This window comes from Hevea brasiliensis, chromosome 13 (assembly GCF_030052815.1).
Source record: "Hevea brasiliensis isolate MT/VB/25A 57/8 chromosome 13, ASM3005281v1, whole genome shotgun sequence".
NCBI classification, from domain to species: Eukaryota; Viridiplantae; Streptophyta; class Magnoliopsida; order Malpighiales; family Euphorbiaceae; genus Hevea; species Hevea brasiliensis.
This window is the reverse complement of record NC_079505.1, coordinates 89,477,054-89,491,107: the sequence shown is the minus strand read 5'-3', so window position 1 is coordinate 89,491,107 and position 14,054 is coordinate 89,477,054. Positions and strand designations below refer to the sequence as shown.

General features: G+C 32.7%; 2 protein-coding genes across 2 annotated transcripts; one reads left to right on the top strand and one right to left on the bottom strand.

The window, feature by feature from the left end:
- Positions 1–1,439: 1,439 nt before the first annotated feature.
- LOC110633866 (zinc transporter ZTP29) lies at positions 1,440–6,046 on the top strand. Its single transcript, XM_058132822.1, has 12 exons — positions 1,440–1,715; positions 2,603–2,661; positions 3,022–3,114; positions 3,196–3,285; positions 3,409–3,490; positions 3,799–3,854; positions 4,467–4,523; positions 4,787–4,827; positions 5,118–5,185; positions 5,276–5,332; positions 5,427–5,544; positions 5,710–6,046. Exons 1-12 carry the CDS (start codon positions 1,652–1,654, stop codon positions 5,753–5,755), a joined length of 831 nt encoding a protein of 276 aa, XP_057988805.1. The 5' UTR covers positions 1,440–1,651; the 3' UTR covers positions 5,756–6,046.
- A 4,141-nt stretch (positions 6,047–10,187) lies between these two features.
- On the bottom strand, positions 10,188–12,893 carry LOC110633835 (zinc finger protein WIP2). Its single transcript, XM_021782624.2, has 2 exons — positions 12,171–12,893; positions 10,188–10,884 (listed from the first exon to the last, which is right to left on the bottom strand). Exons 1-2 carry the CDS (start codon positions 12,732–12,734, stop codon positions 10,456–10,458), a joined length of 993 nt encoding a protein of 330 aa, XP_021638316.2. The 5' UTR covers positions 12,735–12,893; the 3' UTR covers positions 10,188–10,455.
- Between the last annotated feature and the right edge of the window lie 1,161 nt (positions 12,894–14,054).

Sequence of the window (14,054 nt, the reverse complement as noted above, 5' to 3'; positions counted from 1 at the left end):
AATTTTATCTTTTTTATTACTTTACTTTATATTAAAAGAAAGTACACCTTTAATGTTCTTAAGAACAGTTAAAAAACTATCTTACCCCTCTTGATTTCTTTCATTAGCTTCTCTGTCATCGTCCTTGCTGATCATCGATGACTCGGCGATGATTCCACCCACATATTAGACAATTATTTCTCTCGCACATGGCACATGCCCACACTAACAGATGCTTCGAAGTTTGCAGCAAATATTTAGCAAGTTTTACAATGGCAACATCCATATAATATTTATTCTTTTAATAATAAAATACATAACAAGATGTAAATCTTTATACCATTCTATTAGCTAAAATAATATAATAATTAATGGTCATAAAAATATTTTTATATGCTTAGTTTGAAGAAAAAAATTACTATTTTTAAAGCATATATTATTTATTTATTATTTATAAGAAATATAATGTAATTCTTTTTTTTTTAATATTTAGTTGTTATTTATTTTTTTTTATTGATAGGAAATAAAAATAAATCTTATAAAAAATGATGTCCTAAATTAAGTAAAATAATCAAACAAAATCCCACTCAAATTAACTTACAATTAAAATTTAATAGAGATTGTGCATGATTTTAACTATTATTGCATAATAGTGTAAGGTTTTTTAATTGGATTAATAAATTTACTTTTTTTTAGTCAGTATTGTTATTATTTTTTGTTTCTGATTAGACTCTATAATTAAATATTTTTATTATCATTTATTGAATATATTATAAGTAGTAAATAATAAATATTTTATTATTAATATTTATTAATCTTAAACTAAACTATATATATAACTAATATAAAATATAGTGAATTATTAAAATTTTATTTCAATTAGAATGATTAAATAATTATAGTAATTATTAATAGATAATAATTTATTTTTAAGATATAAGTATAATATTTTATGTTATTATAAAATAAAATAATAAGATTTTGATCCAAATTATTATTCTTTTGTTACAATATTGCATTAAAATTTTATTTCAATTGAATTGATTAACTCATTTTAATTATTGTTGATAAACAATAGTTTTATTTATAAGATGTAATTATAATATTTTATATAGTAATAAAATAAAATTAGACATATTTTCAATATAAATATTTTTCTATTTATTATCAAATTAATATATAAATATATAAAAAAAATAATACCAGCAGTATGGCGCGGCCTTTTAATGCTTGGAACTTTACCATTAACGACGAACGACATGCCAATAACTCACAAACTCATCTAATGGAAACGACAAATCGTTTAATTATTTTAGCAAGCATTGTGTTTTTCGTTGGGTATAGTTTTTTATTTTAGAAGCGACGTGTCGTTCGCCATCTGGCAGCGGCCGCAAACGCAAAGTCATGCGATTTCCGTTTAGGGTCAGGGCGCCATCCGTAGCTGTTAACATATGGAGAATTACAATAGAAAGTTTGGTATAATACGGTGGAGGGAGGAAAGTCATCCCATACCCAGGTCGGGCTCATTTCTTGGACGTCCCTATCAAACCATCCCTTTCTTCCTCTGTTTCTAGTTCTCTACTTTCTTCTTATTCCTCTCCTTTATGAAGTGAATTTGAACCCTATCAAAATTCAATCAATCTGTCCTCGTTTACTCGCTAAACTTATCTCAATGGATTCTCAAGTTTTGGTAGCGCTCGCTCTTTCTCTTGTGGGTGGATTGAGCACTTCTATAGGTCAGTTACGAAGGTTTTTCTCTAAATAAATATATAAAATACTTGTTGTTAATGATTTAGTTCAGAAATGCTTCTTTTTATTTGAAAATCTCAAGGATTTTTGAAGAATTTTTTTTGGCGTTATTTTGGTTGCATATTTACTTCTGTTGTTGTTTATGGGCACTTGCTGCTATTGTGTTTTAGCTAAGATTAGGAGATAAGGTCAGAATGTGAGATAACCTTTCTTTTTAGTTTGGGATATGGTTAGTTAATCAATTCATTTCAAGTGTTCCTCAGACCATCTATTTCTTTGTGATTGCTGATTTCCCTTTCTCGGGGAAAGCAAGTGTTATAAGTTACTCCCTTACTGGAGTCTATTGCAGTCTAAACGTGTAAGCCTATAGAACCCATCTTAGAATTTCAGTAAGTGATTTAATTAGGCTTATGTTTATGAATTTGGTGATTAGCTTTATGGCTAAGGGGGAAAATTTATTATGTTAGAAATTCAAAAATATGTTATTGACTAAAGTTTTCACATGACTGCATAGTTTGCCAAATTAATTTTTAATTTTTTTTTAACTATCAACAAGCTAAATTAACAGCCTTTGTGACTCTTGATTCGCTAATTGAGATTCTATAATTGCTTTGCTTTTCAAATGGATCCATATACATTTTATGTTAATGCACCAAACAGTCATAACACGCCATGTGAAGTACATATGTGATGAATCAGAAAATCTATGACTTTAAAGGATAGCTTAGATGAGAAACTTACATTATGTCGAATATGTGATCAGAACTTTCTGGTCTTTTTTTCTACTTGCTTCATACCTCTCTAATTGGATGGACCTGGTTCAAGATTAGGTCTTGTAATGTAATCTAATTGTTACTTTTGGGTTATGAAACAGGTGCACTTTTTGTAATTCTTAATCAGGCTCCCAATCTAAAGATGCTTGGGCTTTTACAGGTGATTCTGAGAGGTTGAACCCTCTATATCTGAAGAAAAAAACTGGTTTATTTTCCCTTTCTTTTTTTTTTTTTTTCATTCTGTGTTGAGCTGTTGAGAAGGAAAGAGTGCATCTTATGACTGCAGCACCAATCTTGCATGGTAGTTGCTTATGAAGTTATTTTCTTTACTCATAACTGTATCTTACCAAATTTTGCTCATGTTGAATTTCCATATCCAGCATATGTTTAATTATTATAGAGTGTTGAGACTTGGGAGACTGATTGAAGAATTGATTTACCATGGATGATATAAACTTGATATTAATTTCTCTCTTTCTCTGTCTCTTGGCAGTAAACTTGTCTAAACCTCTTTGTGCAGGGCTTTGCTGCAGGCCTAATGTTGAGCATATCATTTCTAGATCTGGCTCATAATGCTATGAACTCAATTGGCTTCTTAAAAGCCAACCTTTGGGTTAGCAATACCTTTCAATTTTTTGAATCCTAACAAATTTCTCATAAGATTCTATTTATTTCTAATTTCTTGATGGAACAGTTTTTTGGAGGTGTTGTATTCTTCGCTATTGTTGCAAGGTTTATCCCAGAACCAACAGTAATCCCTGGTTCAGATACTAAAAGTAAAAAGGTTTTAGATTATCTGCTCTCATAATCCATAAGTATTTGATTGCTCAAGCTGATGTTGGCTGCTTTTTTATGTGCTGGGATGCTAAAACGTGTATTGATGATTTGATGTTACGTGTTGGAGCAGACAAATGGGGATGATGGAGGAAAGGACATCATGAAAAAGCATCGTCGCCAGGTTTTATTTAGTGGCATTATTACAGCTATTGGTATTATTACCTTGTCTCTGATTTTATTACTTCACTCTGTAATTCCTACTGAATATAACTTAAGTTAGCACATGGTTTGGGAAACTTGTATACTAGAAAAAAGAACTTATTTTGTATAACATCGTTAATGGTGGAATGACCCTATTCAGATGGCATTTATAACGAATTCCATTTTCTAAATGTTGGTTATTTTCTTTATTATTATTATTATTATTATTATTATTATTATTATTATTATTATTATTATTATTATTAAAAGTTCATAAATTGATTCAATTGAATGGATTTTTTGGTTTTATGAATTTTAGGCATAAGCTTGCACAATTTTCCAGAGGGAATGGCAGTGTTCCTTGGTTCAATGAAGGTACTGAATGAATTTTATGTGATACAATTTTAATAAAACTGAAGTATATCCTTGCAGTTAAAGCCTTGGATCTTTTTCTTTTTGATAGTTCTAAGGTGTTCAGTTTAGCATCTTCCTCATGCCCAGTACTTTAGCTATAGTGGTTTGAATGCCATTTTTAATTATCTCAGGCACTAAATATTTCTTTGTTTAATGAATTGTTTATCCCAAGTTGATGTGCTGAAGATAAAAAAAACTGGTTTAATATGTAGATCTTCCTGTTTGCAATGAGGTTGAATTATAGATTTTATATAATCAAGGAGTTGCTAGGTTCTAATTTTCACACTGCACATTGTTCATTTCGCTAGCAGAAAGGACCAGATTTATTACTTTCTGATTACCATGATGGTTTTGCTACCTAGCTCTTCCTAGAATTTGCTTTTCAATTGCCATAATTGCTCTCTTTGCACCATTAAATTCAATAACCACAATTCACTAAAATACTTCAGTATTCCAGGGGCAAATGGCAGTCAATGGTTGCTGTTGTGAACTTCTGATCTTGAGACCCAAAAGCACTAATACTTATTCTTGTGGAACTAACTTCTGCTGTTTGGAAATGTACTTCCTTTGTAGGGCCTGCGAGTTGGTCTTAATTTGGCCTTGGCTATTGCTTTGCACAACATTCCAGAGGTATGCTTTCTCATATCCTTAATGTGGCCCCTTTTTTGTACAATGGAATGATTAGTATGCCTTATGCTATAAGTTCTAGCAAGTGGTTGCTGTCTGCAATATTTGATTAATATGAACTTGAGCCAGGAATTGTTTATTATATAAACTCGTTGAATACTACATTTCACTGCTTTTGCTCAGATAAGTAATTTTCTGTTAGATAAATAACTACATTTTAAAAAATTTTCCCTCTTGTCCTAACTTTTTATGTGTTAATTGCACAGGGTGTTGCTGTTGCATTGCCTGTCTATTTTGCAACACAAAGGTGAGAATGAGAATTTCCAGAGGAACTATTAGAGTTAATCCTTCTAAATTACTGATGAATTTCCTATAAAAAAAATCTCCCAAAAAAAAAAGCATTAGATCAAATGCATGTTTTAAGTGGTCAGGGACTCAGTGGCAAGATCTGTCAATGGTCTGTGTTATGTTGCTACAGTATTCTTTCGAAACTAATTATCAGCTAACATTAGCTGGATTTTGTGCATACATCTCAACAGATCAGGATTTATTTCATTGAGAAGATAGCTAACAGCTTGATTTATGTACCTGTCTCAGCAAGTGGCAGGCATTCAAATTGGCAACACTTTCTGGTTTTGCAGAACCACTCGGTGTTGTTCTTGTAGGTATGTTGAATGCTTTTGTTGCATTTAATGTAAAACAATGGAATGCTGTTTTCTTCTGTACATTGAGAATGTATTTTCCCTTAACTGCAGCATATCTATTTCCGAGCAGCTTAAATCCTGAAATTCTTGAGGGTCTGCTAGGATCAGGTTTCCACTACTATTTGTTCCTCGGAATCTCAAATGATTAGGGAAAATTAACTTTTATTAACATTTCTCTCTATCAATTGATTAAAATTTGTAGTTGGTGGGGTAATGGCTTTCCTAACTTTGCATGAAATGCTGCCATTGGCTTTCGATTATGCGGGGCAGAAGCAAGCCGTTAAGGCTGTATTCCTTGGTATGGCTTTCATGTCAGCAAGGTAATTAACTTAATTGATGGTCATTGGTTCAATCCTCTGATTCTGAAGTTGCAGAGAATGCAACAGTAAATTTTTTCAAAATATGTTTTAATATATTGCCTATTCTTTGCCCAATGCCTTGACTACTTTTTTCAACTTACATATATACTTATGCTGGTTCTGCAGTCTATATTTTCTTGAAATCAGCTTACCTGAGGAGTTGAGTTTGTAACCATCAACCACAATGATGTGCATTCTAAAACCACAGTACTCAGATCGGACACAGCACGATTTGATCTCATCGGAGGGCCAAGAAGACACTGATGTCCTAGAAGGCTAGAACAAATGCTGCTTTATTGTTAGTCAATACCTTACCGTTTTATTTGCCTTTCTAATTTCCTCCAAGTAATAGGAAAATGTAAGGGGGTTGGCAAAGAAAAGGGGGGAAAAACTATGAATCTCATCATTTCACTGAACTTATTATTTACTTTTAAGAGCTGCTGATCAATGAGCTTCTGATTTATTTTCTATATTATTTGGATGGAAAATAAATGGTTTTTGTTCTTGGATGGAAAATAAGGGGGCAAGGAGTTTTTTCTTCCAACAAGACATTTTTTATAAGCTAAGCTAAGAAGAATTTATGGTCTCAATCTTACGTACAAGTACAACCGATTGGGGTTATGGGTGACTAGAATCAAACCACATGGTTTCTCTCGGTTTAGATTTCAATTTTGATCCGATTTTAGCTTTATTTTGATTAAATTTAGTGGTTGAATTTTTTTTAGAAGAAAATTTTGGTTTTAATCCTAAATTAAATCGTATCAAACAGGTCAGTTTTAATACGATATGAAGTAAAATTTTAATCAATTCAATTTTCATTCATTTCCATTTCAGATTTGATTCCAATTTTGAATCAAACAAACGGGTTCTTCAAAAGGTTCCCCAAATAGACATGCAAACCCTGGAAAATATCATGCTAACGCTAGCTCGCAAAAAGTGGAGGCTCTTAAAGACTCTATATGGTATTAAAAAAAAAAAAATTCTTATGTACTAATTCTCCGGTTATAATCAATCAAATTCTTCATAATAATTCATAGATCACAGCATAACAAATCTCACCATTCATCTTAATTATAATAAAGAGAAAAAGCACTAATAAAATATTGGCCTGCAATGTTTTGCGGGCAAAGAAAATTGTAAAATTGGAAAGCCATCTAAAAGGAAGGTAGGAAGCGGGAAAGGTCAAAACCTGCAGACATGGGCAATAATTTTTGTCTCCAACATGCTATGGCATGTAGTGTAAAAACCTTTTAAACTCTGTATAACAGAGGTTTAGGAATTTTAACCTTATATGAGATTTGAGATTTCTGTTGAATTGTCACTTGATTGAGAGTGTTTTTCTTGGGGAAAGGGGAGAACGAGGAGTTGAATTTCACCCATCAACTCTTTTTCTTTGATCCCTTTTGCTTTTTCTTTGATTCACAATTTGAGACTATGATTACTGCAGGCTCTGGGAAATGAAAATTTTCAAAAAAGTCATATGGGAAACAAAGATCTCATCAAGAGATTCATGGGATTAAAGGTGTCCACTGCTGTCCAGTCCTATCTTTCATTCATGCATGTAAGAAAAAAGTGGGCTTTTGATTGGATTTGTCAAAGTGGAATGGGAGAAAAAAGCAATGGTGGAGGGAGAAAAAAAGAGACCTACATTAAAAGCAAAAGAGAAGGGAAGTATTTCATCAACAAAAGGAGAATGAACGGATTAGGAAAGATTGTTTAATTCAAAGCTTTGTTGGGATGAGGAGCAACTTACAGATCAATATCACATTATATTTTGATTGAAATCTACTCTCTAATCCTAATACAACCCCATGATTTTGAAAAACTAATGATAGAAACTGAACAAATTAAAGAAAGAATCCATGATATGCATGGATAAATGTTTTTATTTGTAAAGGAAAATGTTACATATATATATTTTTTTTATCAGAATGTTACATATATATTTGTTTGAACTGAAACATATACATGCTATGACTCTGCAAATTAAATTACATTCTTTAACTTTGTTCATATTGAAGTATAAAACTTGAATTTTCAGGCTAACCCAAGTGCAATGTGCAACTATTTAAAAGTCCTACTCTAAAAATCTTACTTTTTTTTTTATTGCTTTCAATTATTCTAAACAATTTCAATACTATTAAGTTAAAACTCATCTATTAGTCCCTTTTTATAATACTCAATCATCTTCTTTTAAATATTTTTTTCTGAAATAATTATTTCTGATTAAAACTCGAATCGAAGACATCATCACCTTAAAAATGGCCAAAAACTATTCTTTTTTATTTTTGTAAATATTATTATATTACAGATAACAAAATCTTGATGACTTTCTCATTAATTTTTTTTGAAAAGGCGATCATGGTGCAAGATTGCGTTTCCTATTCCTTGTGGGATTCTTTGAAAGGAAATAGCTTTCGTTCCGGTGACAAGATTCTCTACCATATATATGTTCCTCAAGTGCAACCTGTTTTACATTCTATATATTCCTCAAACAACATCAATTTTTAAGTTGAATATTTTCATTTGTTCATGGAATATAATTATCTATATCTTTTTGGAAAAAAATGGAAGTTGTAAATTGTTTAAATGACAAGTTAGTGGTTGATTAGTGTAGAAAATGATGAATTGCTGTGACAGATCACTGGATAACAAAGAAAACAAGAAAAGAATCACACAGTTATCTCAATCATCACTCATATTGTGTTAAATCTATCAATCTGAAACACTGATAACTACTCATAGACTGCGAATACTTTAGCTGAGCTGCTCAGTATATAAAAAATGATGAGAGAGGTGGAGCCCAGGTTGTGTTGTTTGGGCTCATATGGGACAGGTACTCAACCAAACTAGCAGTACATAAACTCTGACTCTATAGTAACGCGAAATGACATATCAGGAGCCTTTGACTGCTTCCTCCTTTCCTCTCTGCTCTTAACAATTGTTACCAAAGCTGCCAACAAGATCCAATTCCCTTCTATTCTTTGTAGCCTAGCCCCAGCTTGCATATAATCTCACAAAAAATGTGTACTCTATTACATATTAACATTGATCGATCTCTCTCTGTAGGTAGCTAATCATTTGATTTGATTTTCTTTTTTTTTTTTATTGTGAATCTTAACATAGCATGTGTTCTGTCCATCATTGAAAATCTTCTCCACCACAAACCAGAGGGAAATGATATCATATGCAAACGAAAAAAGCTGATACATAATAGTTTTTACAGGATTGAAAAGCACATCTCACTGCATTTTCCACATACTTAATGCACTTATTCTTTTTTATCTAAAATCTATCAGAGGATACAATCACCTAGATCCTTCAATGCCCATTTGCTATATGGATCCTACATTCTTACAAAAGGAATTATTGAAGAGAAAAGGTCGATAACACCCACATGGTAATAAATTTCCACACATTTACTATAGCCTCCAAAGTAGAAACTTTCTTTTTTCCCTCTATCTGCTTCGTCCCATCTTCTTCTTATTTCTTAATTAATTTTCTGTGCCTCTTTGGCTAGCTCAGCAGAAAGAAGATGGGGTTTGTGAGTAAGTGATAACGCTATTCGATTGTACAAACGTGTACATTAATGTATCTTGTCTTATCATGTCATGCATTCTCTTGATAATTAATGATAAAGACATGAATGAATTATTGAATATATATATATATATATATATATATACACACTCTCCCAACGATTATGTTGAGGGAACTAGGTACGCGCCATCAGCATCCAATTTACATTAATGTGCGCGTTGTACAATCGAATAGGGACTTTGTCGATTGTTACGCCATGAGGCATTTAGGTAAGTGAATTTATCAAAAGTACACAAATATATGAAAGAAAGTGATGCATTTAATGGAGTTAAATAAAAACCCTAAAAGACGAAAGAGCATATCTTGAAATTGAAGAATTTTGTAGAGCATGATCCTTAAGGGTTGAATATCACAAGGAAAAATAATAAGAGATTTAGATGAGTAAAGCAAAAATGAAATCCAACCATGTAACTGCTTGCAATCGATAGCTGGGCAGTAATCAAGCAGTATTTTTTTCAATTTCCAGAAGTCGCATATGAACCCTAATACTATGTTTGGGTAGGGCGAAAAACAGGAGGAGTTAAAGGAGAGAAAAGAAACTAATGGAAATAATGTATTCTTATCTTGTTTGGGAGATGAAGAAAATGAAAGAAAAAAAAAATTTATTGACTACACCAGACACTATTTTCTATGGAAAAAGAAACAAGCCTCCCAGAGGGAACTGGGTTTTCTCTATGAATTTTGCATTTTTTTTTCCTTTTCTTTTGCTCTGGCTTTTGAATTAACATTGTTAAATGAGTTATTTGTCACATGAACCCAAATTTAATTTAATTTATTTCAATTTTAATAATTTAAATCTTTATAAATTCATCTTAATAAATGTAAATCTGATTTAGGGGTTTAATTAACTAATTGAGATAAGTTAAAGCACTTTTTTTGTGCCTTTGCCATTAATAAAAAAAATCTCAACTTTCTATCTAGTAATAATAATTAGCTCGCAAATATGTAAGTTTTATTATTTCCCATTTCTTTTTTAAGCATAATATAATTTACACATACGAGCATAAACATAACTATAAATGAGATAGATGGAAGGGGAGTAATTAAATTAAAATGCAGTTACAGAAATTTGGTCCAATTTAACCAAAGGAAAAGAAGATAAAACTTGGCCTAATTAAAAAGAAAGAAAAAACTTGGCCTACTATATAATTAGAAGGGAGAAACTCAAAAGCTTAATAGGTTCTTACTTCAAGAGGCTACTGTTGTGTAAAACAATATCAAACTCAAAATATGGTCTTAGTTTTCGAGACATTTCATCTCTCACTGAGTAGATTATTCATTGTCTTGCTCAATTTCAGAGGCTGGTTCTTCTTCTTCATCAAAAGAGTCAATACCGCAAGCTGCATGGCCATGCCCGAATGACTTGATATGATCCTTGAGAGACCTTTTGTGCTTGAAATCAGACCCACAAGTGCAATACCAAAGCTTTCCGCAGTTCTTCTCATGGGTTCTCCAATCACCTCTAACCGCAAAAGCCTTACCACATTTTCTGCACGTGAAAGGCTTGATTCCATGCTTTCTTTTGTAATGGGTTTGAAGGGTTCTAAAATCTTTTAGAGGTTTTGATCTTGGATGATCAATGTTGTTCCTGCATCCTGGTGCACAGCAATAGCAAGGGAGCCTAAGCATTGCAGTTGGCTGTGTTCCTCTTAGAGACTCTGGCCCTTTCCTATACTGAGATCCATGCCCCCACATGTGCATCTACACGTTCAATCGATGCTCACATATATATATAAAATAATAATGGTTAAGAATATAAATAAAGGCACTAAACAAATCTAGACCTTTGAAAATAAAGAAAGAAAAGGGAAGAGCATCCATTGAAAAAACTAGGTCCTGTCCTACATGCATTAGATATCTTTGCACAGTCAATAAAATATTATACGTGGAATATATTTATATCTAGAGAATGAATATTATCCATTGGTGCTTCCTTGTAGTCTTGCAAGGAAGTAAGGGCTTAGTACAATGCATGCAAAACCTATATATATATATATATATATATATATATATATATATATCAATTGAAAAAAATTTCCAAATCAAGGATCAATATGTAACTAAATGAAGAAATGGAGAAAGAAGGGTTTGCTTTCAGAAAATGTAGTGAAGTTACATATGGAATATTGATATGCTTCTCTCTGCTTATATATATATGTAGGGCTAATGTGAGAAGACAAAGGAGGTGCTGGAACAAGAAAATTGTTTACTTAATTAGGAGTTGGTTATAGATTTGGGAGTAAAGGGACATGCATATCCAGAGATTCAAAGATGAAGCAAAAATTTACGTGTGGGGTTTTTTTAAACGCGAGGTGGTTCAAGTGTTCGGACAGAAAATTTACCCTAGGGCTTTAATTAGGTGAAGAACATCCCATGAAAGGTGGAAGAACTGGGATTTCATCTGTTAATTTGGCACAGTTGCCAATGTATAGAGAATGCAAAGTTCAAGGTACAAAAAGCATAGTGTCTGAGTAGTTCTATCACATAAAGAGAGTTACTGATCTTATTATTCTCAAATGGACCAGCAGGTAGTTTTTTTTCGTATTTTTTAAAATCCCAAAGCCCACAAATCATGCAAAAAGGAGAGGAGGAAGGTGGGTTGGAGATGATTAATTAGGAGAAGAAAAAAATATAAATTAAAGAGTTAAATAAAGGAAAGATATGTCTTAAAGTAGAGAAAAAGAAAAAGGAAAACCCTAGCCTAAGGACCCATATTGCTCTCCCTTCTCAAGAGTCCAGCTTAGAATAAAAGTGAAAGGTTGAAATTGATCCAGCCAGAAAAGAAGTGTGCAAGCACAAATAGGAATTTAGGGAGGGGGGGGGGGGGGGTGGTGTGGGGGTGGTTGTTAAGGATGGTTTGGTGATGGTTTTGTTTAGTCTTTTTTTTTTTTTTTCCGGCAAAATCAAAAGGAGAAACACAGAAAAGGATAGGAGAGGATCGGAAAGGCAAGCTTTTCTTGAATCATGGGTCGTTTCAAGAAACATACCTGCATGTTATTGTATCTGTTGAAAGCCTTGAAACAAAGAGGACATGAAAATTGTGTAGGACCAATCAGAATCTGAGCAGGGGTAGGGATCCAATACTGACCCTTGTTAAGACTTGTTGTCTGATACCCAGAAGCAACAGTAACTTCTTTGTCTGAACAGATCTCCGCGGAGGATAGGCTTGAGATCAAATCAGCAGAGGTAGGACTAGGAAGACCTAAATGCAAAGCCACAATCATAGCTTCATCATCAAAGAGGCTTCCTTCTTTGTCTTTGTTCTTGTCTTCTTCCGTGGCACTACACGAGGATTCTTGCTGGTCGTCATGCCTTGTTGGGCATAAACTGAGGAGTGGAAGAGCTTCTTTGACAGGAGGAGAGGGAGGTGATGAGGAATTTTGGTAGTGAATGAAAGAGTGGTTGCTGTTATTGATGATGTTGTCTGAGAGCATATTGCAGCCAGAGGATGCATATAAAGATGGATTGGAAGAAGATGCGGTGGAAGACAAGTGGTGAAGATGATTTAGGTTATACGATCCATTGAAGTAATTGGAGTAGGGATCAGCCATGATTGGGATTTGGAGGAGAGAATAGTTGGGCAGAGAGAGAGATAGAGGAGGAAGACAAAAATTAAAATGATGAAAAGGTTATATGGTGGAGTCCGAACAAGATAACCAAATTAAAAGAAGTGAAATGGTGAAGGGTATAAAGGAAAATGAACAAGATCAAAGTTGATAAAGTGTGGAGATCATAGTGTGTTTTTGGAGGGAATATTTTTTTTCTCTCATAAAATATATATTTACAGAGTATATTTTATGTACTTTGTATGTCATAATTTTCTAATAAAGTGAATCCAATTTAGAATTTGTTTTGAATTATTATTAAAAATATAATTTTAAAAATTTTTATTGAAAGCTTTTAAATTTTAATTTTATATATTTTAAAATTAAAAATTTTAATTTTTCAACTTTTTTTTCTCTCAACAGTAATTATGAACTGAGCCTCAAAAAAGGAGGGGCAAGATATCACTTGTGACGTGTGACTAAACAATGGAGAAAATATGCTAAAGCAGAGAGAAGAAACACAGGGGGTTGGGGTGAGAAAGTGGAGGAGAAGATAATCTTGGGACTTGAAAGAACAAGGCAACTTATTGAATACTGTGTGAAAAGATTGCATTAAGGAAAAAAAAAAACAATAAAAAAATCAGATATATCCGATTAAAAAAAATATCTTGGAAGAAAATTTAATATCTAATAAAATAATAAAAATTATTGTTGGTATAATTTAATCGGAATCACATGAATAAAGAGATTTAAATAAATAAAAAATAATATTTTAATTAATTGAACATTGTTCATTAATTACTACTTTATCTTATTAATGCATTCCCTTCTCTCTCACTCACTCTCTGTATCTCTCCCACTCTCTCGTATTTCTCTCACTATTCGTGCAAAGAGGATAGCTTTGCTCATAGACCCACCTCTCTTTTGTAACGTTATGGAAGAAAATAAGGCAAAGACAAGAATCTGTAATTTAGGGTTGGAGGCTTATCTCTCGTAATTCCAATCCTAACGAGGGAAGAGAAACTGAACCTTTGTATGCAGAGGCTCTTTCGTTTTTCCTTCAATTTCCTTGGGAAACAAATAGTATAAACCCAACCCAGCACCTGCTTTGGTGGTTGCGCCCTTGTCGGCTTGGCTCATTACCGTCCGAGGGAACAGCTGTTCCAGCAATCCTTACTGTTTATTTAAGCTGCAGTTACATGCACACACCCACACCTCTCTCTCTCTCTCTCTCTCTCTCACTGCTGCACCTCAGCTCCATTTATGCTTGAAATGTTACAGCAAGCTTCACCTACCATATTGACCAACACTGTTACTCTGCTTAGC